This window comes from Gekko japonicus, unplaced genomic scaffold (assembly GCF_001447785.1).
Source record: "Gekko japonicus isolate JY-2015 unplaced genomic scaffold, Gekko_japonicus_V1.1 scaffold232, whole genome shotgun sequence".
Lineage (NCBI taxonomy): Eukaryota > Metazoa > Chordata > Lepidosauria > Squamata > Gekkonidae > Gekko > Gekko japonicus.
The window spans coordinates 1,441,161-1,468,617 of NW_015162481.1; the positions used below are offsets into that span (position 1 = coordinate 1,441,161).

Genomic DNA, 27,457 nt, shown 5'->3' on the forward strand with positions numbered 1-27,457 from the left:
AGGAAGGAAGGAAGGAAGGAAGGAAGGAAGGAAGGAAGGAAGGAAGGAAGGAAGGAAGGAAGGGAGGAAGGAAGGGTGGAAGGAAGGGTGGAAGGAAGGGTGGAAGGAAGGGTGGAAGGGAGGAAGGAAGGGAGGAAGGAAGGGAGGAAGGAAGGGAGGAAGGAAGGAAGGAAGGAAGTCAAAACAATACGCCCATATTCTGCACTTAAGCATACATTCATGTTCACTTTTCCCTCAAGGCAGTGTTCGTAAAACTGGGATCTGGGAACTCTAGGAATTCTTTGTAAGGAGAGAGGGCAAGCCTGTCACACCCATATGAACAATATGATAACAAAGTCCTCTCAGTTTTCCAGGAAGAAAGGGCAGGGAATTTGCCTCAGAGAAATGGGACTCAATCAGCTCACAGGCACCTGCAATCCAACACCTAGCTTCCAGACTGCCTCACAGCATTAGCTTTAAAGCACACTGATTTTGTGACCGGCCTCAGCCCTGATAGCAGCCAGTTTGTGGTGGTATCTGCTTAAAATTCCAAGTGTGCCCACAGGCTCAAAAAGGTCGTAGATATACAGACATTAAAGTTTACCTTCTTCACAGTTATTGTTGATGTTAAGAAGTTACCTTTTCTGGCATTTTATTTTCTGTGACACTGTTACAAATATTCCGGTCCCAGAGAAAACTCTGTGTGCACTCTGCAGAAACACCTTCTAAGACCAGCTGTCTAACTTTTTCACCATCTAAGAAAACAAAGAATCAAACAATATGCAAAGGGAGAAAAGCACATCAGAGCAAGCTATGGAAAGATTATGAAAAGCTCTTAATTTTGTCTGTTTCCAGACTGTAGCTTGAAAGAACCCATTTGTATATTTCTCTTAGGAGAGTTGTCCTTGGTGTGAATGGATTTGGGATTTTCCATAAGGAATAGTTAAGTTTAGGGAACAATCACCTGCTTAGAAAAATATTTAAAATCAGCTCTTGTTATCCATATCAAAGTACCTCTGTCTGCTTGCCCATAAAGGAGCTGGTGGGTGTTAAGGTGTGGGGGGAGAACAGATAAGAGGGGCTGGAAGTTTAGAAGGATTATTTCGTTGAAAAAGTTGCAAATCAGTTGCGTCTTAACTTTTTGAAAAGCAACAGGCTTCACCAGAAGGAAAACAAATGAGATTGTTTTCCTCTGCACAAATCTGTGTGGCACAGTGGTTAGCATATCAGACCAGGATACAGGAGATCCAAATCTGAGTCCCCGTTCTTCCTTAGAAGCTTACTGGGTGACCATGGGGCAGTCATACATTCTCAGCCTAACCTACCTCATAGGGCTGTTACAAGAACAAGATGGAGGAGAGCAGAATGATGTACGCTGCTTTGGCTTCCCGTAGGGGAGAAAGGGAGAGCAGATAATGAAGTAAATAAAATAAGGAAATAAATAGCAATTTCACATATGATCTGCAGGTGCAATTCAGTGGACTATTTCTACTTGAACACACACTAGATCTATAGATGGCTAAAAAAGGTGAAGGAATGCTACTATTGCTGCCGTTTACCTTGAAGAGACTGCAGAATCTTTATGACTTCAGTGCCTTGCTTAGAACGTGCACCAAAGCATTCTTACCAAGCAAGAGAATGGAACAGTGAAATAGCAAGTACATCATTTGTTACTGTGAAGAAATGCATTTTTTCTTTGGAGGTTTGAAATGAACAAATCCGTCACTCTGGGTTTTAAAAGCCCCCCCTCCCCCCAACGGGCAGAAAACAGGCAGGAAATCAGTTCAATTGCTTCCCAGACTTTTACCTCAGCCCAACTGTCACCCTCCAACAGTCACTCCTGACAGACATAAATATTCATCCACTCAGAATCCGGGCAGGGAACAGCGATTTGGAGGTGTTAAATACTAGAGAGACTTCAGGAAAAGCTTCTTCGACCTGGCCAGAGCAGGTCTGTTCCACTACAGTTACAATTTAAAAAAATACTGCAGAAATGCAAAGAAAGGCTATGGTGCCCAATTTCAGGATAAGATCTTTTTTTAAAAAAACCACACAGAACAGTTGACCTTCAGCCAACCAGACTGACTGCATTTCCCCCACATGACACTGCATCCATCTAAGGCTTTCTCTTTACCTTTTTTGGTTTTCTGCCACCAACTTTGGCTTCCAAGCACTGCCTGCAGAATCCCTCAAAACAGCAAGGGTTGTTACATACAAAACAGCAAGGGTTGTTACATACAAAAGCAGAGATACCCAAGCCAGTGTAAGGTTAAGGGAATCAGAGATGATACAGAGCTGGTGTACCTTCTCCACCTCCAGTATCCATAATTAAGTAGCAGTCGTTTTTACAAGACCCTAAGAGACGCAAAACTTGTGAATTTAGACTCAAAGACAGGCTCCTTCATCACTGGTTATTGCTCTGGGAATGAAGTGTCAGTACTTTAGAGGAGACAGGAGGATGAAACACACTTTTGTTGTGTGACACCCAACAGTGGCGCAACGAAACTTGCTAGGTCCTAGGAAGCAGAGTTCTGGAACTGCTCCTGATTTACATGGCAGGGAAGGCCCAAAGCTCAGAGACAAAGCATGTGTGGTTTCACCGACAGAAGGACCAAGCTTCTGTTCCTGGTGCCAGTTAGAAGGATCTGAAATCACAGAGCAGGGAAAGATAGAAACGGGAGAGTTGCTGCTCTTCAGAAGAGGTACGGCTGGCCCTGATAGAACAATTCTCCAACTTGGTTAAATTCCCAAGGAAGATAAGATATAGACAAACCTGAGTAAGGAAAAGGCCCATGTGTTTTCATATAATGCTCTGCAAACAGTTTTTCTAAAGATCAAGAGGATTTCCTGCCTTTTTACCTGCACAATTACTGAAAGAGAAGTGACTACGTGCAGACTCGGTTAGAAGTGAAATCATGAACTTATGAAACTTGCAAACGTGGTTGATGGCACTGCATTATGTAAATTCTGGTTCTTAAAACAAACTACAGAAAAGCTACCTAACCCCAATATCAGAGGTGAGGAACTGTAAGCACATCCCTTATTTTCTACAGTACTTATTGTAATGATTCCTTGTTTATGCGTGTGTATCTCTTTTAAAGTTTGGTTGCATGTTAGATTAGTCTAGAGTGTTTGAAGAGACAAGTGTGATGTGATTGGTGATTGACAGAGAGGGGGATGAGTTTTGGAAGTGATTCTGAGTGGATGAATATTTATGTCTGTCAGGAGTGACTGTTGGAGGGTGACAGTTGATGAGGACAGTAAAACAGTTAGTTAGATAGTTCTGAAGTGGGAGAGAGAAGCTGTCTTGTGGATGATATAGGAGTTAGTTCTGTGTATGAAGAAGAGTTGAATGTATATGAAAGAAGAAAGTAAAGTTAAAGAGAGAATTAAAAAGTCTGAGTGACAGGATAAAAAGAAACAGTAAACGTATATGGCCTAAGGAAAAAAGTGTTACAAAGTTACATGCCAAAATCCCTGACAGAAAGGGAGCAGATCTTGTGTGAGACACTAAGCAATTGTTGAAAATATTCACATTACTGGTTACATAGTTATACCCTTGTATTTACGAATTATATCAATAAATCTACTTTTATTAAGATACCAGCTCTGAAAGAAATACTTCCCAGGACCACATTAGTACCTCGAAAGCTATTAACCCGACCTACCTACCCAGTGATAGAATTAGTATAGTATAAAGGTTTGGAAAGCCTTAAATTTCCTGGTGGCAGCCGGATATACACAGTAAAACAAAACATAAAGAACACTTTTAAAGAGAAACTAGACCTCCCCAGAGAAGGGGTTGTCACACTTATGTTCTCTAGCTTACAGAAAGCATTAAATGTACTTTTATGTATGTTCTCTATCTTACAGAAAGCATTAAATGTACTTTTATGTGACACAATAGAAGCTGAGTGTTCATCTCAGGTTATAGCACCTGTTGGCCTCGCCAGGAGTCGAACCTGGATCATCTGCATAGTTTAACAGAGGCTTCCACTGAGCACAAGACCAGTTTGGTGCAGAGTCCCTTCCTCATAGCTGTTTTCAACATAAACCTCATCTAGCATGTGTGCATCTACCTAGCAAGTCTACTACCGGGAACATTTCAGAGCCATAAAAAGGACAGCGACAATCCAAGTAATCTGTATTTGTTTTGTTTTTTTAATGCAGGAACTCAACTTAACATGGTGGGTTATGTTACAGAGGACACTTTACCTTGATATTTCTCTGGATTTGGCATGGCCTTTGACCTGTTTTTTGGCAAATTGAGTCGTGGATCCCCAACCGTCAAACCCAATATAGTACCTGATGGAAGGTTTGAAGCACTTAACCCTTAAAAACACAACACATGAATGAGATGCATCCTTAAACAGTTTCACCAATAAATATCACCAGTATACAAACTCATGCTACACTGCTGCCTTGCATTTTGCATTTGGTCTACCAATGGGCATGCAACTATCCTCTTGGAAATTTCAATGCAAGAAACTATCTGAGGCCTCTGGAATTGGGACCACTTGAATAATAAACCAGGAACTTCACGGGAGGCATCTGCCTTTGGCTTATGTGTCTGAAAGAGAAAACTTAAACACTGAAGGGAGCTACATCAATGTTTCCCAGTCTGATATTAAACTGACTGCACCTTCTTCAGATTTTTGATATTTCAGGACAAAGGGAGGCATCCTATCTATATTTTGCAAAAGAATACAGCTCCCTCAGCAGACTGAAGGAAAAGCTGATTTTCCCACACACACACCCACTGCAGACCCCCAACTTTGCCTCCTATGCTCGTCCTGGAATTCACTGTCCCCCCAACCACCACCTGAGGCACAGCAGTGATTGCTTTGGTGAGTGCTGCTCTACTTACACTAGACAGGATCCAACCCCATATACTGTGTAGCTTGCAAAACGCAAAAGCAGAACTCAACACATGGGCTATAGTTTCCCCCCCCCTCGAAGATCAAAGACCTAATGATCTGAAAATGGCAAGGACTATGCAACCCTAAAAAGGATACCTATCCTTTTCGTGGTATGTTACGTTTCTGTTCTCTTTATGAGTGGCTGCCTGTACCCCTTGAAAACTGCAAAGGTAGGCTTCTGTATGAATGATACTTTATTACACCAGGATAAACGTTCACCAACCATTCCAAAGGAGCCATATTCAAAGCCAAGTAAATACTGACAACCTTTTGAGGTTCTCACTAGAAAGAAAGGGGAAGAGCATGAGCAATATTACCTCGCAAAAGTTCAAAGACTGCTTCTTGACGACGATGAAGAGACACCTGCTCAGGATTTCTGCAATTTTCTACCCACCAATTTTTAATTTCAGAATCTGTAGTGCCCAGGTCCTAGAAAGACAGTGAGTCTATGTAAGCAGGGGGAAAGATATAGTGTTGGATCCCATAAAGCATTTCTGTCCACACAAAAAGGCTTCAACTGGAGGCAGAGGCTGTTAGTGTTGCCTAACTGTGCTTCCCTACATCATGCGGTTTTTTTTACCAGATTGCCCCCCACCCCCCCATCCTTGGCATTGCCTTTACAGCCCTCGCAAGTGTCTGGAAAGATCTGGAAAGAAGGCAGGGAAGATCTTGCTCTCCCTTCTGTTGGCTCTGCACAGGGTCCAACCTTTAGCCTGTTGCATAGCTTACCTCTCTTCCTTTTACCTAAAGGGCTGTTGTGTCACATTTGTAATTCTTGCCTAGGGCGCCAGCATCAACATGAAAACTGGCTAGAGTATAACTGCTTAGAAACCAGTCTGAAACTCTGGGCAAAGTTTTCCAGAAGTATGCAAATCCAAGAATGAGCTGGCATGGTGGGTTGGATACAGAGATCCATCAGTAGGAGGTGCTCAGAGATTTCCCCTGTCTCCCCCACCGCAGCAGTGCTTTCTGAACCCAGAAAAGTTGATTTCAGGGGTTGCAGGATTCACACACACTCAGTGCCACATGGGTTGGGAGGCTGCAACTGGGAAAGGGAAGGGGAGAAAGTCACAATCAGAAACGCTCTGCTTGTGGAAGAGGAGGGAGGGAGTGATATTGCCCCCTTCTCCCGCCTCACTGCTGTCCACCAACCCATGTGGGCCATGAGTCCTCATAGGTATTATGATCCTGGAAATAAAATTTAATATAACCCACAATCCTTGCTCTGGATACAACCCCATGACAACGTCTATGCAGCAGTCTACGCTTAGAACAGTTCTGCCTCTAGGGTGCTGGAAAAGGGACCAGTCGCCAGAGCACTGCATGAAATAGGGAGTTATCCTATGAGTCTCCGGATCATAACCAGGAATGGCAAAGGCTCCGGGACCTTCTGCTGCCAGCTGGCCACGCTGCATACAACATTTCTACACAGTTTCCACTTTATTTTTATAGGGGGCTTGGTTGTACTTTCTTCCTCTTAACACGCCATTCTTAGGCAATCCTTCAGAGTGTGGCTGATTTCATCAGTGCTACAGCCATTCGGAGCACAAAATGCTCCATGGCCCATTTCTGACAGATTCCGCACTCTGGTATAAAGGTAAAGGTTCCCTTGCTCGAAAGCCAGTCAAATCCGACTCTAGGGTGGCAGTGCTCATCTCCGTTTCAAAGCCGAAGAGCCAGCGCGGTCCGAAGACGTTTCCGTGGTCATGTGGCCGGCATGACTAAACACCAAGGCGCACGGAACACTGTTACCTTCCCACTGAAGTGGTACCTATTTATCTACTTGCAATTTCCTGCTTTCGAACTGCTAGGTTGGCAGGAGCTGGAACTAGAGACGGGAGCTCACTCCATCATGCGGCAACCCGGGTCTCGAACTGCTGAACTACTGACCTTCCACAGCCTGCAGTTCAGCGTCTTAACCACTTGAGCCACCGCAGCTCCTTACTCTTGTATAAACACGAGTAATTAGCAGTAATGTAGCACAATGTTCTGGCATTTATACATATTACTAGTCTAGTATTTTATCCTGAGGCTGCAAACAAACATGCCAACAGTGGATTCTTCTTACAGTATGGACAGAGGCAGCCTTGAGTGACTCTGTAAGGACACAGTGCGAAAGAGGACCAATCAGTCGATATCGGAGGATCTCCATGGTCAAGTCCCTGGAAGAAACAAGAGTTATAAAGTGAAAAATGAAGCTTGTCGTCAGCAGATCATTCAATCTAAGTGCAAAAGACAACCAAGGTCTACTGCTTTAATAAATACCTGATCGCAATCCCAGTAGTCTGTGATACCCAGGAATACGGCTGATGGGGGTCTCTGGTTCCATCACCAATGATTTTTTTCACAGGGACAACCATTTTGCTGTCATCGTTCCTCTTCCTTTTTTGGCCAACTTTTTCAGTGACATCCATTCTGTTTTCTCCTTGGGACAGTGTCACCACCGGTTTGGGGTTACAGGGTTCCAAAGGCTCCGAACAGTGGCAGACGGCCTTCAACTCCGCCAGTATATCCTAAATGAGGGGGGGGGGAAGAGGTTCAGATTTGATGAGGTCCATCTTCTCAAGAGATGAAAGCCAAGGTATTACTTGTGAAGGCTTGCAGATGGACTTTGTAGATAAATATGATTGATACCTGGAGTCTCCTGACCTGTATGGCTATTAGACCACACAGGTACCATGAACCTGGTAATAAACTTTCCCCAGGGTCAGAATAGATTGCTGGGAGGAGGGGAATGTGGGAAAGAAGAAGAAGAGAAGAGATTGGATTTATACCCCGCCCTTCACTTGGAGTCTCAGAGCGGCTTACAAACTCCTTTCCCTTCCCCTCCCCACAACAGACACCCTTCTGAGGTGGGTGGGGCTGAGAGAACTCTGACACAAACTGCTCTTTTTCAAGGACAGCTGTGCCAGAGCTTGTGACTGACCCAAGGTCACATCAGCAGGTGCAAGTGGAGGAGTGGGGAATCAAACCCGGTTCTCCCAGATTAGAGTCCGCACACTTAACCACTACACCAAACTGGCTCTCTGTGACCCTCAGGTTGTTGGATCCCAACCAAGGCTTTGTGAAAAGATCCTTTAGTTCAGTTCAGTTCCCTAATTTCAGCAGTACAATTCAAGACGAAAAACATTATTTTGGGCAAATTCACGTTCACCCAGTTGATCATTCCCTTGGCGCTCCCCCTCCACCCCCTAAGATTAACGCAAGGCTCTAAATGCCCCGTGCATTGGGCTGCTCATGAGGATCTGCAACTGGGAGCTTCTCCACATGGAAGCCCAACTCTCACACCTCATGTTATGTAATAAGTATGATGGAAGAGGGAAGCGCAAACACCGCTTGTCTTCTACTACTGGCAGCAGAGTGATTGCAAGGGAAGCTTGGGAACTGGCCCCAAATTTCATTTGCAGAAGCAGTGGCCATTTACATTTGTCAGAAGCATCCACATCCCACACATTTTAAGGGAACTCACAGTTGCGAGGCTTGTACCTGCTTAAAGACTGGATGCGTCCATATCCACAGCTGCCGGCTGCCGGAAGCACTGTCGGTTTCATGTCTGGGTTTCCAAATGAAGGTAATGGGACCAAGAGCACCATCAGGGTACTGATCTTTTCGGTACAACATGAGAGCACCCTGACGTCTCCCACCTAGGCAAGAAATAGCTGCGAATGTTGGACCTAAGGAGAGACATGTTGGAAAAAAGCAAGACGGTGTTTATCTTCCAAGGTACACGCACTCGTCATAACGGGCTGGGATCATTTTGTTGAAATGTTACCTGTGTCTACACTGCACATTTGAGCAAGCGCTGTTAGGAGTTCTTCCTCTTTTCCAATCAGCTCCAGGCAACAGTAGTATGATAAATCCTAAGAGAAAGAAAAGCTATTGAAATTAAATCTGGCATGAGCGGTAAGGGGCGGCCAGATGATTTAAAAAAAAAATTGTTTATAAGATTCGAGTTATTTTTCCAGTTTAATGTATGCCTTCAAAATGACACGTAAACCTTAACCTCCAGAGGAGTGATCCGCTCAATCCAGTAAACTAACATAGGTGGTGACTGAACACATCAAGCTGCCTTCTGTTGAATCAGACCTTTGCTGCCGCATCCTCAAGGTCTGTACTGTCTAGTGGGACTGGCAGCGGCTCTCCAGGGTCTCAGATAGTGGTCTTTCCACATCACCCAATATTTTTAGCTGGACTGAGTGAGGCTGGAACCTTCAGAATGCAAAGCATATGCTTCAACCACCGAGACACAGCCCCTCCCCTCCTTCAGCAGTTATCTGGCAGATGTCTTTTCAAATACAAAAAGGTCTGCCGCCGATGGCAGAAGATGTCAGAGACTGTCCAAGCTTCCTAGGCTATAGAGTTCCAACAATCCTGCACTGCAATCAAGATACTTTTGCTGTGACCTCACAGGTCCCACTCGGTCAAAACAACCAACCAAACAGGATGCTTAGCAGAGTTCTGCCAGCTTTACCTTAAGATATGAGGAAACCTGGGTAGGGACAAGGGAAGGTGCTTTTCATATGGGACATACACTGAAGGTTAAAAAAAACAGAAATCGAAACCAGCACTGTGAATTTGTCCCACAAGCTAAGCAGAAGCACTGGTCAAAATCTTCCTTGCTGGGTTAAAGCTCCATACTACTGTATGAATGAACAAAGAGTTACCTAGCAACATCCAAGACCAAAATGTTCTGTTATTCATTGTTAGCAACCAGCACCAACAGACATTTTTTTGGGGGATCATCACACAAAATTGGTCAGATGCAGCCAAGTCAGGCAACTTCCATTTTTTTGTCCACCCAACAGGGGCTTTTAACTGCTGTCACATGGCATCTGTTCCTCTAAAGACAGCAGGGCGTGGTTTGACGGCCAGACCATTTGCACATCCATTCCTGCCAAGGTAAAGCATTTATAAACATTCACAGCACCTGAAGCAGGCAGTGGTTCGCCATGGCTCGGTAGCAGGCTCGATAGCATTTGGTGGTGGGCCTGTCTCCTAAGCAGTAGCCCCACTTCTTCACCATGTGAAATCGTTTTGCATGCCAGATGTGTGTTTCCAGCCAGATGTTCTGCTTCTGTCTGCGATTGAACTCAACCACCAAGTTTATATGACGTCGCCTCGCTTTACGACACTTGCTCTTAGGGAGATCTTTTTTCTGATGTTCTGGTTTCTCTGCCTGTATGGTTGGGACATGGATTAACATTTTAATGCTGTCACAAGGACAGGATACCAGGTTTAGCTCCTCTAACACAGCATAATTAAAGACCACATTAATATTAAGATTACAGGGATCTTCTCCAAGATTTTCAGTTCTGGGGACAAAGTTGTCTCTCAAAGTAAACTGGGGAAACCATCTCGCAGCTAGTGGCTTACCAGGTTCTAACGCCCAGAGATGTAACAATTTCGTCTATGTAAATTGCTTGCCAGATCACTGCTTAATTAGCCCTGAGACAGATTTGGAAATGAGACTAGTAGTTCATGAGCTGATAAAAAATTTTGTACTTTCCTTCAAGGGCAAGATCAAACGTATTTTACAGATAAAGATAGCCTAAAGATGTCTGATAGCATCTATGGGTGTGCACTGGGATTCACCTGAGCTGAAAATATACTCGAAAAATACTTATCAGTATTTTCCAGGTACATTTCAGCATCCCAAAGATATCCGGGATCCTTTGGGAAAACTGAAAAAAAATTCCCCCCAAAATCCTGGATATATTTGGGGTAGATCCGAAAAATGGCAGAGAAGTGGAAGCATATTGCTCCCACCTCTCACAGCTGTTTGTCAGGCTTTCTGCAGTCCCTTTAAACTTTAAAGGGACTGCAGAAACCACCCTGAGGATAAGCTGAGCAAGCTGGAAGTAGAGTGCTTCCGGCTGGGTCAGCTTAGGGCTGGCTTCTCCTTGCAGCCTTGTTTAGACAAGGCTGCAGGAGAAGCCAGCCCTCAGGTCAGCTGAGCCCGCAGGGAGATGGGTCAGCTGTCCGTCAGGCTGTCTTCTGCAGTTCTTTAAACACCCCGTTTAAATGAACTGCAGTAGAAAGCCCAAAAAACAGCTAACTGGGGGAGTGATCTGCTCCATCTGTAACCTGCTTTTTACGTTATTTTTTTTAACTGTTTTCTTTTTCTTGGGTCTATTTTACCCGGAAAAAAAATTGGGATTGCCGAAAAAACCTAGATACTAATGCAATACTGGTATTGGGATCCAGGACTTTTCAGAAATTCTGATTTTTTTCAGGTCCAATAGAACCAAACTAGAAAATAAAAGGGGAAAAAATTTGCACACCCCTAATAACATCCACTTCAGAAGTTAAGTTGATCTGGGCATCACAAAATACTTGTTTGGAGGCTGCCTAGAAATCCCATGCTAACTAACAAGGTTCCTTGGCCTCCTCTGGAAGTGCCAGACTCCATACCTGAAAATAATTCCCCACTTTGTTCTATGAACTCACCTTGCAATGTACCTATTATGCTCCTAGTGCCCCAAAATAATCTCAGCCAACAACCAAATTCTGACCTACCTCCCAACTAGTTATCAGCAAATTGTTAACGAGCTCCTTCGCTATCTTTCTACCCAATGGTACTATTTAAGAGGAAAGAAAATCACCGCCCCAGCAGGTTTACAAGGAAGGTGTTCCACAGATACAGATCTTCTATATCTTCATCTGTCAATTGTTCAGCTGATATTAACAACCATGAAAGTATACAGCACAGAAGTGACCTGCCAAGTAGACACAGACTGTATGCATTTAAAAAAAAAAGCTGAACTGCACTTCTTTAGCTAATGGAAACCAATGCAGTTCACAGAGCACATCGAATGAAGGTGGGAGGATGTGGGGATCCAAACAGAGTATCTACAGAAGAAGAGTAATCAGAAGTCACCACCTTCCAGAATAAGGAACACAGTACCACAGTGAGCCTGCCACATCCTGTGACGTGATCACAGGGACAACAGCAATTTCAGTCCTGCACGTTTTTTAAAAAATTAATTAGGAGTACACAAAATAGAGTACACAGAAGTATCATCTCCCACTTAACCCACAAGACAAAAAAAGCACCTCTGCTCTGGCAAGTTCACGGAGCCGCCTGGGCAGGCGCTTGATATTGTGGCTCATTGCCCGCCTTCTCATGTGCCTCGGCAGAGACTGAAACACTAAGGTATTGGAAGACTTCTTTCTAACCGCCTTCAGCATGGCCTTTATTTCAGCCGCACGAGCTCGGACGAAAGAAGAGACTGAAATTAAGAGCACAAACTCGTTCAGAACATGTAACGTGACGGATTATTTATTCAATTCATTTATTGCCCATCTTTCTCATTGAGATTCAGCGTATATTACAGAATTAGAAAACAATGCAGTAGAGAGCAGTGTAATACCAATGAACAAGGCAATAGTTTAAAAACCCACCAAAAACTTTTCACTTTTAGGTGGTAGTGACTTATAGTTTTTGCAGCTTTTAATAGTTCTGTTTTTGTTACCTGCCTTGGGTCCCAGTTGCTGATAGAAGACATCACAATACAAGCTGCGATGCTTAGCCTAAATTATCCTCCATTGTGAAAATAAACCCTATCAGCACTTGAAGGAGATTAATATATGAATATAAAAAGTCATGACAATTCTAAAGAGTTATGGTGTCTCTTTCATTCTTTTTTTCTTGCTTACCAGGAAAGTACAGGCTTGTTAACAGTCACCTGCATGGTTGCCTTTGGCAAGAAGAGAACTGCTGCCAGAAAACCAGGCATGGAAGCATTACAGGAACCCTTTCTTTCTTTTAACAGGCCTGAGATCAGCTTGTTCAGGCAGGCTAATACAAGTTGACTGTATCCTGACACATTAGGTGAACTCATTTTATCAGAAGCAGCCTAACAGTTATTTATATACGTAGTACGTTTTTACCCTGCCCTTCTCTAAGGGGCACAGGGCTCTGCATATACGGATCTCGCCAGTTCTCCATTTTTTCTTCACAACAACCCAGTGAAGTAGGTTAGTCTGAGAGTGTGTGACTGACCCAAGGTCACCCAGCGAGCTTCCATAAAGGGGTTTTGAATCTCGGTCTCCTAACCCCTTGTCCAACACTCTACCCACTACAACACACTAACTCATTTTATTCCAGTAGACACCATTTTGTCATAAAAGTAACTACTGTAATTCTAGGAAACCTCTGGCTAAGGAACACAAAGCAATGAGTTCCAGACTTGCTTTCTGCCAGCAGGAACACACTTGGGAGGGAGGATTTCCATTGATTTCCCCCTCCCCAAGTATCTTCCCCACGTAACACTCCACGCTGTTCCTGGGGTTCCCTGAACTCAGGGGGAGAGTAGGTGAGCTGCAGCTGAAGAAGGAAGGCTGAAAAGCTCATTTGTGCAAACTGAGGTTTGAATCCAACTCAAGATAAAACTCCACTGATCGGCTAAATGTTTCTATCACAATTAATTATATTCTCTTTAAATCCACCAGCATGAGGACAGGTTTATATTTTTAACCTGCTACAGATCTCAAGATGGACAGAGACCTGACACATCAGCAGCTTTCCAAAACTGCATTATTGCATAGGAAATGTCACCGTGTATTAGCCCCTATAACCTAGCTTACAGCTTAACATTTAAGTACATGGGTCTCAAAGCAAGGATGAATACTCCTTCACGGATATTTACCTGTTAAATATTTAGGCATTCCATGGGATGTGCTTTGATGAGAGACTCCTCGTGAGGTTTCAGAACGTAATTCTATAAAGTCAAAGAATTTTTTTTAAAGAAATGAATATAAAACAGCGTTCTGAAGTAGCAAGTACACATGACAAAATATATTAGTAATCCAAACGATGACGGGAATTATCAAGACTCACTTGCCATTGATTAGGCATATAAGAAGTTCAAACCCCTTTGGATCTAAACAGCATTTAAACCTCAATAAGTTTACACAACACTGTACGAAGAGACTACAGGAGAGATTTGTAAGGCAATCCATTTGCAGATACTTAATACAGTCAAGTGTTTGAGCAACAAACAGACCTAGTGTTAAGCTACAGTCCATATTTACATGGCTTACCCTCACCTAGCTGACCCAAGTAGCCCAATCTCAGAAGCTAAACAAGATCAGCCATTGGTAGTATTACGATGGGACAGCACCAAGGAAGTCCAGGGTTGTTATGCAGAAGGAGGCAATGGGAAAACACCCCTATTCACCTCTTGCATTGAAAACCCTACAGGGGTCGCCATAAACCCACTGTGACTTGATGACACTTTCTACCAATAACTCAGTGACATTTACTCCAAGTACTACTACTGACATCTGTGCATAATCCTGGAAGACTGTTGCAACAATGAGCCCCATTGAATAGACCTAAGCAGGATTCTGAGTAGACCTGCTCAGGATCACTCTCAAAATCTAACAGACCACTATGCTGATCATAAGTGTTGTCAGTGTGTTAGTACTAGATTACTTACTTAACATATGGAAATCCCAAACCCACGAGAAGCCGTAATCAGTAACAATTTCTGCTGAAGGAGTGAGCAGTGACTCACAAAAGCTCACACCCTGCCACATATTTTGTTAGTCTTTAAGGTGCTACTGGACTCTTGCTCTTTTCTACTGCTGCAGACAGACTAACATGGCTACCCATTTTGATCTAATTTCTGCTTACCATTTACTATTAATATAAGCTGTTCAAAGCCCTTTTAAGCATGTTTGTTCAGGAGCAAGGACCAAAACGGGATTGTTGTTTTAATTCACCCTAAAGATCCCTGCTTTTTGTTGCATCATCACACAACTGCAGCACGAGGGTGCATAGTTGACACAAAACAGAAAATTATGCTTCCTTGTTCTTTCTGGTCCATGCAGGGTATGCTCAGAAGCAGAATGGCAACAGTAGAGAGGCCTGGGGAGCAACCGACCATTTCTCCAAGCCCCAATGCATCTGCCAAGCAGCACCTCTAAGAAATGGAGACCTAGTTCTGGTCTACTACATATAGGACATCATTCATCACTCAAGGTCACTTTACCAGGCACCCTAGTGATTAAATGCGGCATTATTATTTTATAAAAAACTAAACTCCAAATCTATACAAATATTACAGCCAGTAAATTATGATTGCCTTGTTTCCTGCGATGGTGAGTTCCTTCACCTCCATTCTGACGCCGTATTTCGCGGGGACTAGGGCCACCGTCAGAAGGAAAGATCACACTGGCAGGCTGATTTTTCATTTTCTTGGCCCTCTTCTTTTCTTTTGCGTTTGACATTTCTGCAATAAGATGTTATGTGTTTATTCACAAGCGACCAACAGCTATTGGCTCCAATAGAGCTACTGTCACATACAAACCACCAGCACCACAGTCACAACTCTAAATGATACCTACAGCTATTTAGTAGCCTAGTTTAAGGAAGTTATGCCTTCAATAACTTCAAAGGTAGAGCTTTAATTAATTAATTACCACATTTGGAACCCATTCTGGGAACACCCAAGGAGCTGAGGGCAGCATACATGGCTCTCCCTTCTTCATTTTGCCCCCCCTCCCTTTCATAAAATGTTCAGCCGACAGAGACAGCAGGGGGCCTTAGAGCTAAATGGGAATCGGAGCCCGGGGGGGGGGGGAGCTCTGAAAGCAATTAATAAAATGTACACAAAAAGGACAACAATTTACCATTATATTATAGCTCCACAACCATTGCAGAAATCTATGGCACCTTTTAATTAATATAGTACTTGACAACTTTCTCCTGCATTTTTTGCAGCAGCGTCTCACGCTGCAGAGAGTGAGTCAGCACCTACTTCCTACTTTGGCTGCAGTTCATCTCCCCTACAGCTGCAGTATCAGCAGATATGGCTCAAAGCTTCAGCTACCTCTCAGGGGCTCTTAAGAGTTACCCCACTGCAACCAAAAACAACTAAAACAAAGTTTTGGATTTCCCGAAGTCATTCAGCAGTAGCATCTCTCACACTTTCTATAAATCTGCATCCCCACAAATGTCCTTTTATTAAACCTTTTAAAATAAGAAAAGAAACATGCCTCCTTTAACGCCTGCTCTAAGGTACTGGGATCATGTGAGGTTTGGTAACATTCCTTGCAATCCCCCCCAAACGTAAACAGCAATAAGTGTCTTCTAATTACAGAATTAAAAGAAGAAGAGATTGGATTTATACCCAGCCCTTCACTACCAGGAGTCTGAGATTGGTTTACAATCTCCTTCCCCTCCCCACAACAGACACCCTGTGAGGTAGATGGGGCTGAAAGAGCCCTGAGAGGACTGCCCGTGAGAGCAGCTGCATGTGGAAGACTCAAACCCGGTTCTCCCAGATTAGAGTCTGCGCTCCCAACCACTACACAAAACTGGTATAGAACATTAGTACAGGACATTAATGCTTAGAAGCAAAGAAGCATTTTCGTTAAACCTTCAAGGGCACATGACACTCTCCGTGCAAGTCAAGTGAGGGGGCACTCTACACACACGCAGCATTACTCTTATAATTATTGCAATGAAGCGCCCCCCCCCCCTTTCCACCATCAGAGAGCTCCGGACGATTCGCAGAGAGATTGCTCAGCTTCGGAAAGTTGTAGCGTCATGCGTCCCCCAGCTGCACCTTGCCCACCACAGCACACAAATCAAATCACACAGAAATCTCAGATGGGGTGACGGCGGCAAATATATGCTCCCTGTAGTCAATCAATCCGGTCCATCGATCTGGTCCATGGGGTCGCAAAGAGTCGGACTCGACTGTGCGACTGAACAACAAAAAAGTCAATCAAAAGCCTCGTGGAGGCCCAGCCTCCTTGATACCTAGGGCTGCTGGTTTGGGGAGGGGTAGGACCTCAGCAGGGCATAAGGCCATTAGAGGCCACCCTCCAAAGCAGCCATTTTTTCCAGGGCCACTGACCTCCATAGTGCGGGGATCAGTTGCAATTCCAGTTCTCCTGACCCCACCTGGAGATCGGCAAATCCTATACCCGTAACCATCCATCCCGCTGTACCCTGCCCTTTCCTTAGCTTAAGGAAAACGTTGATCCACTGCACTCGAGCCTACCCGCAGCAGCCTGGACCCGGCGTCCCCTACGCTTCCAGCCAAACCTCAGGCAGCCGTCAGCTCCGCTCCTTACCGCCGCAGCGCTTTTTCCACAAACCAACCACGTTGCATCCACTTCCGCCAAGACCTGCCACGCATGCGCACTCTCTCTCCATCAGGTAGGGCGTCTCTGGTCCCTTGCACATGACCACCCCAAACTACATGTCCCATAATCCTTCGCCGGAAAAGGACGGTTTCCCGGAGGAGGGAAGAGACCTTCGCAAAAAAAGGGAGGGAAGCGACGAGTGGGTTTTTTTGTTTGAATGGCTCGGGGGCGGGGCGAGGCGGGGCTGGAGCAATGCCGGGGGAGCTGCTGCGAGTGTTTCTGCGCACGGGGTGCAAAGTTCAGAGAAGCACAAAAGCGGCTCAGACTTCGCTGGACCCCCGACGAAGAGGAGCAGCAGCGGGGATGGCCACGTTAGTCAAGAAGATCATCCATACTGCTAAAGCTCCGGCGGCCGTGGGCCCCTATAGGTATTACGGTTATTATTTGCTTAATTTGAATCTCACTCTGTTCTCCATTGGTGGTCCAAAGAGCTTATAAACCACCACCCCCTTCTTCATTTTATTCTCACAACAGCCCTGTGGGATAGGGTGTGACTGGCGAACTTTCATGGCAGAGGGAGGATTCTAGTCCGACACTCTGACCGCTATGCATTGTTGTGGTATGAGAAAGGATTGGGGTTTTTTTTAAAGGAAAATGGGAGCGAGGTGTATAGTGGGAGTTGGTTGTCATGGGGAAAAATGGGGCTGGGGGAAAGTTAAGAAGAGTCCATAATGGTTTTTTGCTTTCTCTTTTTAGATCTCTTATATCTCATCTGTGGAGTATTCTCCAAGGTGTTCAGATTGGTGTTCATGTCTCTCTTCCAACACACTTTATTCTTGCAACAGCCTTGTGAGGTAGGATGGGCTGAGAGTGCAAGGGACTGCTTCAGGCCCATAGTTAATGTGGGGCCCATGGGGCTGAGCCCTCCACCCGAGAGCCAGTTTGGTGTAGTGATTAAGTGCGCGGACTCTAATCTGGGAGAACCGGGTTTGATTCCCCACTCCTCCACTTGCACCTGGCTGGATGACCTTGGGCAAGCCATAGTTCTGTCAGAGTTGTTCTTGAAAGAGCTCTGTCAGCCCCACCCATCTCACAGGGGTTCTGTTGTGGGGAAGGGAAAAGAAAGGAGTCTGTAAGCTGCTCTGAGACTCCGAGTTAAGGGCGGGGTATAACTCCAATCTCTTCTCTTCTCTTTTAGTGTTTCTTCCAGGTCTCCTTCCTCCTGGGCTTGCACACAAAAGCTTACACCTTAAATAAAACTTTGGGAGGTCTTTCAGGTGCCATTGGACTCAGACTTTATTCTAGGGATAGGTAGAACACTCCTGTGCCGAATTTGGTCCAAAACTGGCCATAGCAAATTGAGCTGTTTTCAAGTGCTTTTTATACTCTGCAAATTCTTCACCTGAACACTTGTGTTCTCAGTGACATTATGAGAGTGTTATGGGATTCAGTTGTCTTCCTCAACCACTCTGTAGGCCTCTCATCCCCATTCTGGAACTACCCGTTTACTGCTGCTTCTTTTCTACTTCCTGACCTGGCAGTGACAAAAGCAGCAGCAGCAGCAAATCCTTCCTGGACCCCTCTCTACTCTGTCATCCCTGGCATCAGGACACTGGGTTATGTAGCTTCCAGGTGACAATTTCTTTTAATTAATCGCTCTGGCTTTCAATATTCTGCTGTGGGTAGCATCACAGCACGGTTTCCCTTGGCTATGCTGATGTCATTAAGTCTGCTTGAGAGTCTGCCCAGTTTTAACTAAATGTATTTTTAATTGTCTGCTGCTCAGAATTAATTGGTAGCGTGTCATCTGTAGAAGACACAAAAATCTGTTGAGTTGGCACCTGATGGAATGCAGAAGGAGGCTCTGCAGAAATGCTGCAAGGATACGCACAGCTTAATTTTCCAGAATAACTATTTTAATTGGCATGTTTGGTTGTCTAGGTGTGTGTGTGTGGGGGGGGGTTATGCACTTGATATAAGAACTGCCATGATAGCTCAGAATAAAGATCTCGCACTGCCTCCTGCAGTCTTTCACATTTTTTGCCTCCCATTGGGTTTTGCACCACGTACAATTCATCTTATATTGGGCCCCTAAATGTCTTCATTTCAGTGAATTTCCACTGCTTTGGCTGCAAAAGCTGTCAATCATTGCAATAATGTGGTTGTCTGTGCCCAAATGCTGATAAGGTTGGTGTTTCGAGTATGGCTGTAAGTAGAGCAGCACTCATTAAGGCAGGCAGAGTTGCATCCTTCTAAGCCCATTGACTTTAACAGAATCAGAAAGGTGTAGCTTTGAGCCTCGGGAGACCCAAGCTGTGCCTTTCCTCATGCAGGACATGCATAGCTTCATTCACCCATAAGAAATAACCCTAATGGGGTATGGGGATCCCAGGCAGGGACCTTCCAGGCAGGGACCTAAGTTCAAATTTCAAGGTTGCCAAAAAATTCTTTGACCTAGCACCCAATAGCAAATTACAAGGTTTAGATTAGTCATATTAGTCGATGCTGTATGTCATGTAAATTACTAAGATCTGTTTTTCTTTTTTCACAATTAGCAATCTCTATATATTATAACGCTAATTTGGGGTGACCACGCTCGATGTACTCCCTCAGTCATAGGCTGAGGTGGCCACCACTCACACCGGGGACGCTGGCCACTGGCTGCAGTCTCTGCCCCCGCCCACAGAGGCAGTGCCGGAGTGAACGTGCCCTGCGATTCGAAGAGATAGCTGCTTTGGCGTGGCCACGCTCGATGCGCTCCCTCAGCCGTAGCCAGCCGCCACTCACACCGGGGACACTGGCCGCAGTCTCTGACGCGTGGCCACAGATGCGGCGCTGGGGCAAACGTGCCCTGCAAATCGAAGACACCGTGGCAGAGTCTCGCCCTGCCACCCAAACAGCCGCCGTGTCCGTCCTCTCCCGAGTGCCCATAGCCAGCCAGGCTGTGCGTGGCCCAACAACAGATGGGCCACAGCCTGAACCTGCTGCCACCCTTGCCTGAACGTGCATCGCCGCCACCCGGCCTCCATGTGATTTGACGACAGGCGGCCCAGCCGCTCCAGCCGGTGGGAGGGCCTCGCCCCGATCCTGCCACTGCCTTCACTCGAGCCCGGCTGCCCTGCGCCCGGATGAAGGCCGCGCCGCCCACTCCAGTGCACGGGGGCTGCCTCTGGCTGCACCCAGTTCTGCTGCTGCCACCGCCGACTACATGCAGCTGGCTGGCCTCTCACTGGGCAGGGGCCGGTGCACCGGCAGCCCCGAGGCTTCTGGAGGTCACCCAGCCACTTCCTCACCCCTCGACTCTGGGGGGTCGCGTGGGGGGAGAGATTGGGAGACTGGGGGCGCCTCCGTCACCCGTGCTAGGGCTCGTTGTCTTCCTCCACAATGGGCTTTGCTCCTATTAAATATATTACGACATATGCTTCTTAATTGGTTTGGAGAAATTGCTGAAACTGCTGATCGTGACTCGATTAACTGTACCTTGTTCACCTGTTTTGACATTGAAAGCTTGGAGCATTTTGCTTATGGCCAAATTACACATTACATGCTTTAAAAAAATCACTGTCTTGAATGGAGCACCTGTGGGGAGGGGCTGCTTAACTGTCTCCCCCCCCCCCCCCCCCCCGGATTGCTAAATCAACATAGTGTAATTTCTCAAGGCTGGAAACATTGCCCACTCATGCATGGGAGATAGAAATTTTTACAAAATCAAACCATTTCAAAAGGAAAATGCTGGAAGTGAGCTGAACAGTGCCCAATGGTAAAACCAGCTACAGGCGGGATAAGGGTCTAATAAATAAATAACTCTCTCTCTCTTTTTTGGCACTGTACTATTGCGTCTTAGTCAAGCAGTGTTGGTAGACCGGACCATGTATATAGCAGGACAGATTGGCATGGATCCTTCAAGTGGGCAACTTGTACCTGGAGGAGTAAAGGAACAAACTAAACAGGTAAAATGTGACTTCATTGATTCTAATGGTCAATCTGATGCCATGATCCATGCTGCATGCTCTAAAGGCATGCCCACAAGGCTCGGTTTTAGCAGATCAGGCAGACTAGCACATCGAGCTCCTGCTGGAACACGAATAGCTGCAACAACTTTCCCCCCACTAAATCACATAGCTACCAGGGAACATTGTGGACATGAGTGCATTCTCCAGAGCTATTCTAAGGGAAGAGACCTCTTTTCGGACAAGTTCTGCGTCCTCAGTTGTGTGCTACAGAACTGACCAAAAGCACAGCAAGCTTGCCATATGGATGTGCCCTAAGGGGTCAAAGCAGCCAGAAGGGCCGCTGAACAGCTTCCCTTCATTGTCACTTGCATGCTTGGGAGCCCAGAGGGAGGGGATTTGAAATTAAAGGAACCTGATTGGTTATGACTAGCGTGTCCGGTAGATTTCAATGAACCTTTAAAAAAACTTTCTGTAACGGGCAGCGGGGTATCATAATATTTGCTCTATTATTCATTTTATTGTGAGTTTTTATAGATCCTTACAAGGGTTTTTTTTTTGTCAACATATTATGGTTTGCTGGTAAGGAGAAATACAAATAACAATATCCTTTGTGTTTTTTACCGTTAGGCACTTAAAAATATGGGGGAAATTCTGAAAGTGGCATACTGTGACTATGGCAACGGTGAGTTAATTTACACCACCAAAGTGAGTTACTTTTGGGAGAACTTATTTTTCATATTTGGAGAGGAAGAAAACATATTGTTTTTACCTTGGTTGCCTGCAGTTTGTATGTGATCCCAAGTCTTCCACGGCCCATGTTCTTTTTTGTCACACACAAGTGGGCAGCATCTTTAATTTGCAGTTCTTCTTTTTGAGCAAACCATCTTCCCTGTCCTGTGGGACTCCTGTTTTGTGGGTGTTAGATTTCTGAAGATCTGCAGTTCTTCATCCTCTTCTTTTTGGATAGATACTTTGACTCGCCATATAGGTTTCTAACAGTGCAGGCCTAAACATAATCACACCATTCTAAGTAGATTGGGTTTTGAAAGGTGTAACTGCTTAGGATAGCCTTGTAAATGTATGCATTCTGGCACTGAGCTTAACTATCAGTAGCTATTGTTTAGTACTAATTTGTTCTTCGAATGGCACAAGAGAACATATTATTCTTGCTCCAGGGAAACCATAGTCAAAACAGACATCTTTCTAGACAGTGAAGAAAACCATAAGGATATCTGTCCTTCTCAGGACTTGTGCTGATTTTTCCCTCTCAGGCTCAGCTGTTTCATCTGTATGTAAAATGTAAGTGGTGAACTGGATTTGTAAACGGGGAGTTCAAAAATAAGGGTTCCTAAAATGGAGGTTGGGTTCTAGGATACCTGTGAAATGAGCTGCTGAAATGTCATCAGTTGATGGTGCCTGGAAAAGGAATACTGGCAAGTAGTAGTCTAGGAGCATTTGAAGCCTGTGGCATAGAGTCTGTACAGTAGGGGCAGCACCAAGATACTGGTGCTGGTGATGTCAATCAATAGGGGGAGGAAAAACCCCTCTGGGTTTCTTGGGCTGTTTGTGCACTGCTTAAATCAGCGGCTCTCAAACATTAGGTTCCTCAGTTTGTTGCAATACATTTTGGGCTAATAAGACAAGAGATGAGGTTTTGTGTACAGTTCGGGTAAACACCATATACACAGAAGAATCACACAGTTGTGGTGAAAAAAACAAGACTGACATAGCAGCAAGTCAGCAGCCCATGTTTCTTCAAAACTTGTGGCCAGAGAGCCAGTGTAGTGGTTAAAAGCTGTGGAGTCTGAACTGGAGAACTGGGCTCGACTCCCCACTCTTCTTCCACATGAAGCCTGCTGGGTGACCTTGGGCCAGTCACAGTGCTCTCAGAATTCTCGCAGCCCCACCTACTCACCTACCTTGTTGCGGGGAGGAAGGGAAGGCAATCACAAGCCGCTTTGAGACTCCTTAGGGCAGAGAAAAGCAGGGTATAACAACCAGCTCTTCTTCTTCTTCTTTTACACTGATAAATATAAATCCTTGTGCATCTTGGTATGCCTGACACTGCTGAAAGGTTGTCATGATGCTCTGTCACTTGGAACACCTTCTCTAACAGTGTTTTCTGACGTAGTGGTGAAGACAACTGTTCTGATGGCTGACATGAAGGACTTTGATGATATGAATGAAGTATACAAGCAGTGTAAGTACTACTTGTACTGTTTAATGCCTAAAGACTGCCAACTTTGGGTAAAGCCCTGTATAAAATATTGTGAGATGAAACAAAAGGTGGAGGTTAGCCCTTCTCATGCTGCTTGCTTGAGCATACCCAAGGACATAAGACCTGAGTTGCTGTCAGCTCCTGTGGTGGTGGAGGGAAACACACACAATATGAGTGCTTCTCCTTTTTCCCTGGCGGCTTTGTGGAGGAGGGGATAGATTTCCTGCAGAGTGGGAGAGGAAGGAAGGTTTAAGTCCTTCCTTTCTCTGTTACAGATCCCTTTCCAAGCATATGGCTGTTCATGACATACAAAAATATATGTCATGAATAGCCATGTAGTATCTAAGCCATCTGTAACAGTGGATCGTGTGGTTACTGTTACTTATTCTTCTTGGGTTCTGAAATTCTAGGGTTGTTGTTGTTCAGTCGCACAGTCGAGTCCGACTCTTCGCGACCCCATGGACCAGATCACGCCAGGCCTTCCGGTCTTCCGCCGTCCTCTGAAGTTTGCTCAACTTCATGTTCGTTGCATCTATGACACTGTCCTAGGGTACAGACTATGATAGGTCTCTTTAAAGGATTTTTTTTTTCATCTAATCACAATGGATGGAAAGGTAGCTCTTAAATAAAACCTGCAATCCTCAGTTTTAAATCCAGCATTTTTTGCCATCATGATGCATTCTGTCTACATTCTGTATTTTTTTTAAGAAAAGGTCACCATTCATGAGCTCCTTTCCTGCTGCTATCTGTGCCCATCTGTGCTGCTGGATCCTAAATTGCTGAACGGTGCAAGGGGCATGAATGATCCAAATTAAATTAGTAATTTATGTTTAATGATTTTGTTCCAACTAGCCATGGAACGAGTACTGTACGGTATTAAACATTTAACTATACAAAGAAAGGCGTAGGGGTTTTTTTGGGGGGGACTTTTCACTTTAGAAAAAGAAGACAACGAAGGGTAACATAACAGAAGTTTATAAAACTATAGATGGTCTGGAGAAAGCATATTGGAGTCTCCCCCCGATCTCTTTAATAATTCTAGAACTTAAGCTAGTAAACGTAAGTGGATTCAGTACATACAAAAGAGCTTCACACAGATTTGTGGAATTCACTAACACAAAACGCAGTGATGCCCTGACTTGGATGAGCCAGGCTAGCCTGATCTGGTCAGATCTCAGAAGCTAAGCAGGGTTGGACCTGGCTGGTATTTGGATGGGAGACGATCAAGGAAGTCCAGCGTCGCTACGCAGAGGCAGGCAATGGCAGACCACCTCTTTTAGTCTCTTGCCTTGAAAACCCCTGTCGTGAGCAGCGGCTAGAAAGGTTCTCTAAGGGCTGCCACCACTCTGGTAGGGGTCTCCTCGGGAGGCCCCAGAGCACCCACCCTACCCCCTTTATACACTCTTTTCCAACAGGTTTCCCCTTATAAGTGACTGGATGAGGTGTGAGGACCCAGGACAGAGTAACAAACTGTTTTTATTAAAGAGATTTAACAACTATAATCCAATAATGTGTAGGTAAAATGAACACAGTAAAGGTAGGTAAACTCACAAAATAAGAAGTCCTAACGCATAGGGGTGGCCAAACTGCAGCTCGGGGGCCACATGTGGCTCTTTCACGCAGTCTAATTTAATGTAAATAAAGGTAAATTTGTATATCTTTCAATAAAATGTGTGTGATATTTGTTCATGTCTTGCGGCTCTCAAACATCTGACGTTTGTTCTGTGGATGTTACGTTAAGCAAGTTTGGCCACCCCTGGACTATACTCTCCTAGCCTGGGCCTAGACGATTTCATGCTATATATTTTGAGAGGGGAGAAAACCCCACCTTGTCAAGAAGCATTTCATCATTCCAGTGTGGTGTAATGGTTAATGTCAGAGTAGGATCTGGGAGACCCACATTCATATCCCCACTATTCCATGGAAGCCTACTGGGTGACCTTGGATCGATCACACCCTCTCTGATTAATCTACCTCACAAGAGTGTTGTGAGGATAAAGTTGAGAACAAATGGGGCATAAGTGAAATAAACACACCCTGCTCGGGTGCCTGGTAGGCATTCATTTCTCCCCCCGTACTGTGTGGCCCTAGTTAGAACGGTAAATACTTCTCTGTAAACCGCTCCATGCCTTCGGGAAGGAGTGGTATATAAGCTGAATTTAAAAAACAAAAAAAACATTTTCTATCGGAAAAATCGCAAATTCCTCAGGACAATGCATCTTTTCCTGAATTATTCTGAGTCCTTAGACCTGTAGCTTGAAGTAGCAGCAGAAGAAGGCTGTTGTCTTTATGTTTGGCTTGTGGGTTTTCTGGAGATAACTGGTCGGCCATGGAAGGATACGAGATGCTGGATTAGATGGATCCTTGGTCTGAACCAACAGGGTTGCTCTTATGCCTCAGACTACTGAAAATCTCTGTAGCTTGTGAAATTTCCCTTGACAAGGCCACACACTTTTATGCCTGATTTCTTAAGGCCTTAAGGCCTAGAAATGGGCTCCTGTAGGAACTGAAGTTCCTGTTTTCAGAATTGTTTTGTTAGATAATGTAACTGCAGAACGCATCTAGACTTATACTTTGTTTAATGGGTCTTTTCTAACTGCTTTTACCACAGCCTGACAAGTTGCTTTGCGAAGAAGTCCCTTCCCCCCACCATATATTTAGAGTGATATAATATAACCTAAATATCCATTCAGTTATGTTTTCTACATATAGTTTTCGAGGGTGACTTCCCAGCCAGAGCAGCTTACCAAGTCGCAGCTCTACCAAAAGTAAGTGTTACATTTTAATAACACTGGATCGACTAATTTCTTGGGTGGAATAGCTTTCCCACATAGACGCAGAAAATTCACAGGGCAATCCTATGCAGATCTACACCAACCTAAGACCACTCATTTGAGTTGGCTTAAGCAGGAGTAACTCTGTAGGATTTCACTGTAAAAGATCTTGCAACATTGACTAAGTCTGTTGGCTTCTACAGAGTATCCAATTATATTTAAATGTGAGCTTCTAACTTATATGTATACAACTGCACCCACTCCTTTGGGTTCGTGATTAGTGGCAAAAGAGAAGCAGGCCTGCACTACAGAACTCCACTAGATCTGATGAGGTGAGTGGTAGATTTAGTGTCAGGATCCCTGCTGTAATGTTGTGTTACTGTGATGGGAACAGAGCCCTGAGAATACCCACCGGTAACATTACACTCTGTATGGCCCAACAGCCTGATCCAGTGACCTGTTGCAGCCATGACACAAATTCTAATCTTTCATTTAAATGGAGGAAGATTTTCTACCTGCCACTGCCTTTAAACAGGCATAGAAATGGGAACTCCCATTTCTTCTTCACGGTGCACGTGATACTCCTTTTCTCTTCTGCTGTTCTTCTGAATGCACGGAGTGTCTTTTATGGATGTACCTCAAATGCAGCTCTTCTCCCCTCCCCACCCCACAGACCAATTAGAGCTTACCATTTGATTCTACTGACTGTATTGCCTGAGAGATGTCATGGTGCAGTGGTTAAGAATTCAACCGTGACCAGAGGAAAAATGAGTTCAGGTTCATTCTGCTATTGGGGAAGACATGGAGCATTGCCTGCATCACAGAACTGCTGTGAAAACAAAATAAAACGTGGAAAGCACTTTCTAATGTACGTATCCGGCATCTTCCTTGCAGGGGGCACGTGTTGAGATTGAAGCTGTGGCCATCAGTGGACCACTCTGCGATGCCAAGCATGACACTAGAGGCAACCTTTAAACCCAGTGGCTTGGTTTTGATTAAACTTGTTTAATGGAACTGGTCGTCTCTTCCACTCGGATCCTACATGAGCTGTTCTGAATAGAGGGAATGAATTCCATCCCATTCCCTGCCGCTCTTATGTCCTATTAAGGCTCTAGCTTGATGCACAATTTGGTAGGAATGACATTTATTGTAGAACTTTAATGTCACAAGCTGTTGAAGAATGTTTTATTGCTTCAAATAGTATTTTGATGGATAGACACTAGTGATTTATCCAGATACTGTGAATAGGATTTTGATGTAATTAATATAGAAACTTAAGAGGCAAGTTGGAATTACCTTTAGAAGGAAAAATAAGGAATGTTATACTACAATTACAGAAGCACAGAGCTAAGTATTGGTAGACTTAATGTTACCAATTAACCTAATAAGCTTACCTCTATCTACTAGACAAAGTAGTGTTCAGACATGCAAAAATTTTTAACTCATGTTTTCAGATCTCTAACATGCTACAATTAGTCCGGATTTATGTATTTTTGATGAGATTTTAATAAACCA

The 27,457-nt window shown here is 44.6% G+C and overlaps 2 protein-coding genes across 3 annotated transcripts in view; one reads left to right on the top strand and one right to left on the bottom strand.

The window, feature by feature from the left end:
* The window catches only part of POP1 (POP1 homolog, ribonuclease P/MRP subunit), a 20,269-nt gene extending 6,655 nt beyond the window's left edge, over positions 1 to 13,614 (bottom strand). The window contains exons 1-10 of the mRNA XM_015405860.1: positions 13,547 to 13,614; positions 11,952 to 12,127; positions 9,826 to 10,074; positions 8,671 to 8,758; positions 8,385 to 8,572; positions 7,164 to 7,411; positions 6,967 to 7,060; positions 5,216 to 5,327; positions 4,195 to 4,311; positions 619 to 734 (exon numbers count right to left, since the gene is read on the bottom strand). Coding sequence (XP_015261346.1) covers positions 619 to 734; positions 4,195 to 4,311; positions 5,216 to 5,327; positions 6,967 to 7,060; positions 7,164 to 7,411; positions 8,385 to 8,572; positions 8,671 to 8,758; positions 9,826 to 10,074; positions 11,952 to 12,127; positions 13,547 to 13,565 — 1,407 coding nt within the window. The 5' untranslated portion in view covers positions 13,566 to 13,614. The remainder of the gene's footprint in view (positions 1 to 618; positions 735 to 4,194; positions 4,312 to 5,215; positions 5,328 to 6,966; positions 7,061 to 7,163; positions 7,412 to 8,384; positions 8,573 to 8,670; positions 8,759 to 9,825; positions 10,075 to 11,951; positions 12,128 to 13,546) is intronic.
* Positions 13,615 to 17,230: 3,616 nt separating this feature from the next.
* Positions 17,231 to 27,454, top strand: RIDA (reactive intermediate imine deaminase A homolog). 2 transcript variants are annotated; one of them, XM_015405862.1, is made up of 7 exons: positions 17,542 to 17,616; positions 18,473 to 18,629; positions 20,842 to 20,947; positions 21,578 to 21,632; positions 23,082 to 23,150; positions 25,881 to 25,936; positions 26,837 to 27,454. In XM_015405862.1, exons 1-7 carry the CDS (start codon positions 17,604 to 17,606, stop codon positions 26,915 to 26,917), a joined length of 537 nt encoding a protein of 178 aa, XP_015261348.1. In that variant the 5' UTR covers positions 17,542 to 17,603; the 3' UTR covers positions 26,918 to 27,454. The 2 variants fall into 2 exon arrangements, with proteins under 2 accessions (XP_015261347.1, XP_015261348.1); XM_015405861.1 differs by lacking the exons at positions 17,542 to 17,616; positions 18,473 to 18,629 and adding an exon at positions 17,231 to 17,425.
* Positions 27,455 to 27,457: the final 3 nt, after the last annotated feature.

What these genes read in the sequence shown, in the direction of transcription:
- RIDA (XM_015405861.1), top strand. Translation starts at nt 17,250, where the DNA reads ATGCCGGGGGAGCTGCTGCGAGTGTTTCTGCGCACGGGGTGCAAAGTT. An exon ending in GCGGCCGTGGGCCCCTATAG is followed by an intron (nt 17,426 to 20,841) that starts GTATTACGGTTA and finishes ATTGCGTCTTAG; the next exon opens with TCAAGCAGTGTTGGTAGACC. An exon ending in TAAAGGAACAAACTAAACAG is followed by an intron (nt 20,948 to 21,577) that starts GTAAAATGTGAC and finishes TTTTACCGTTAG; the next exon opens with GCACTTAAAAATATGGGGGA.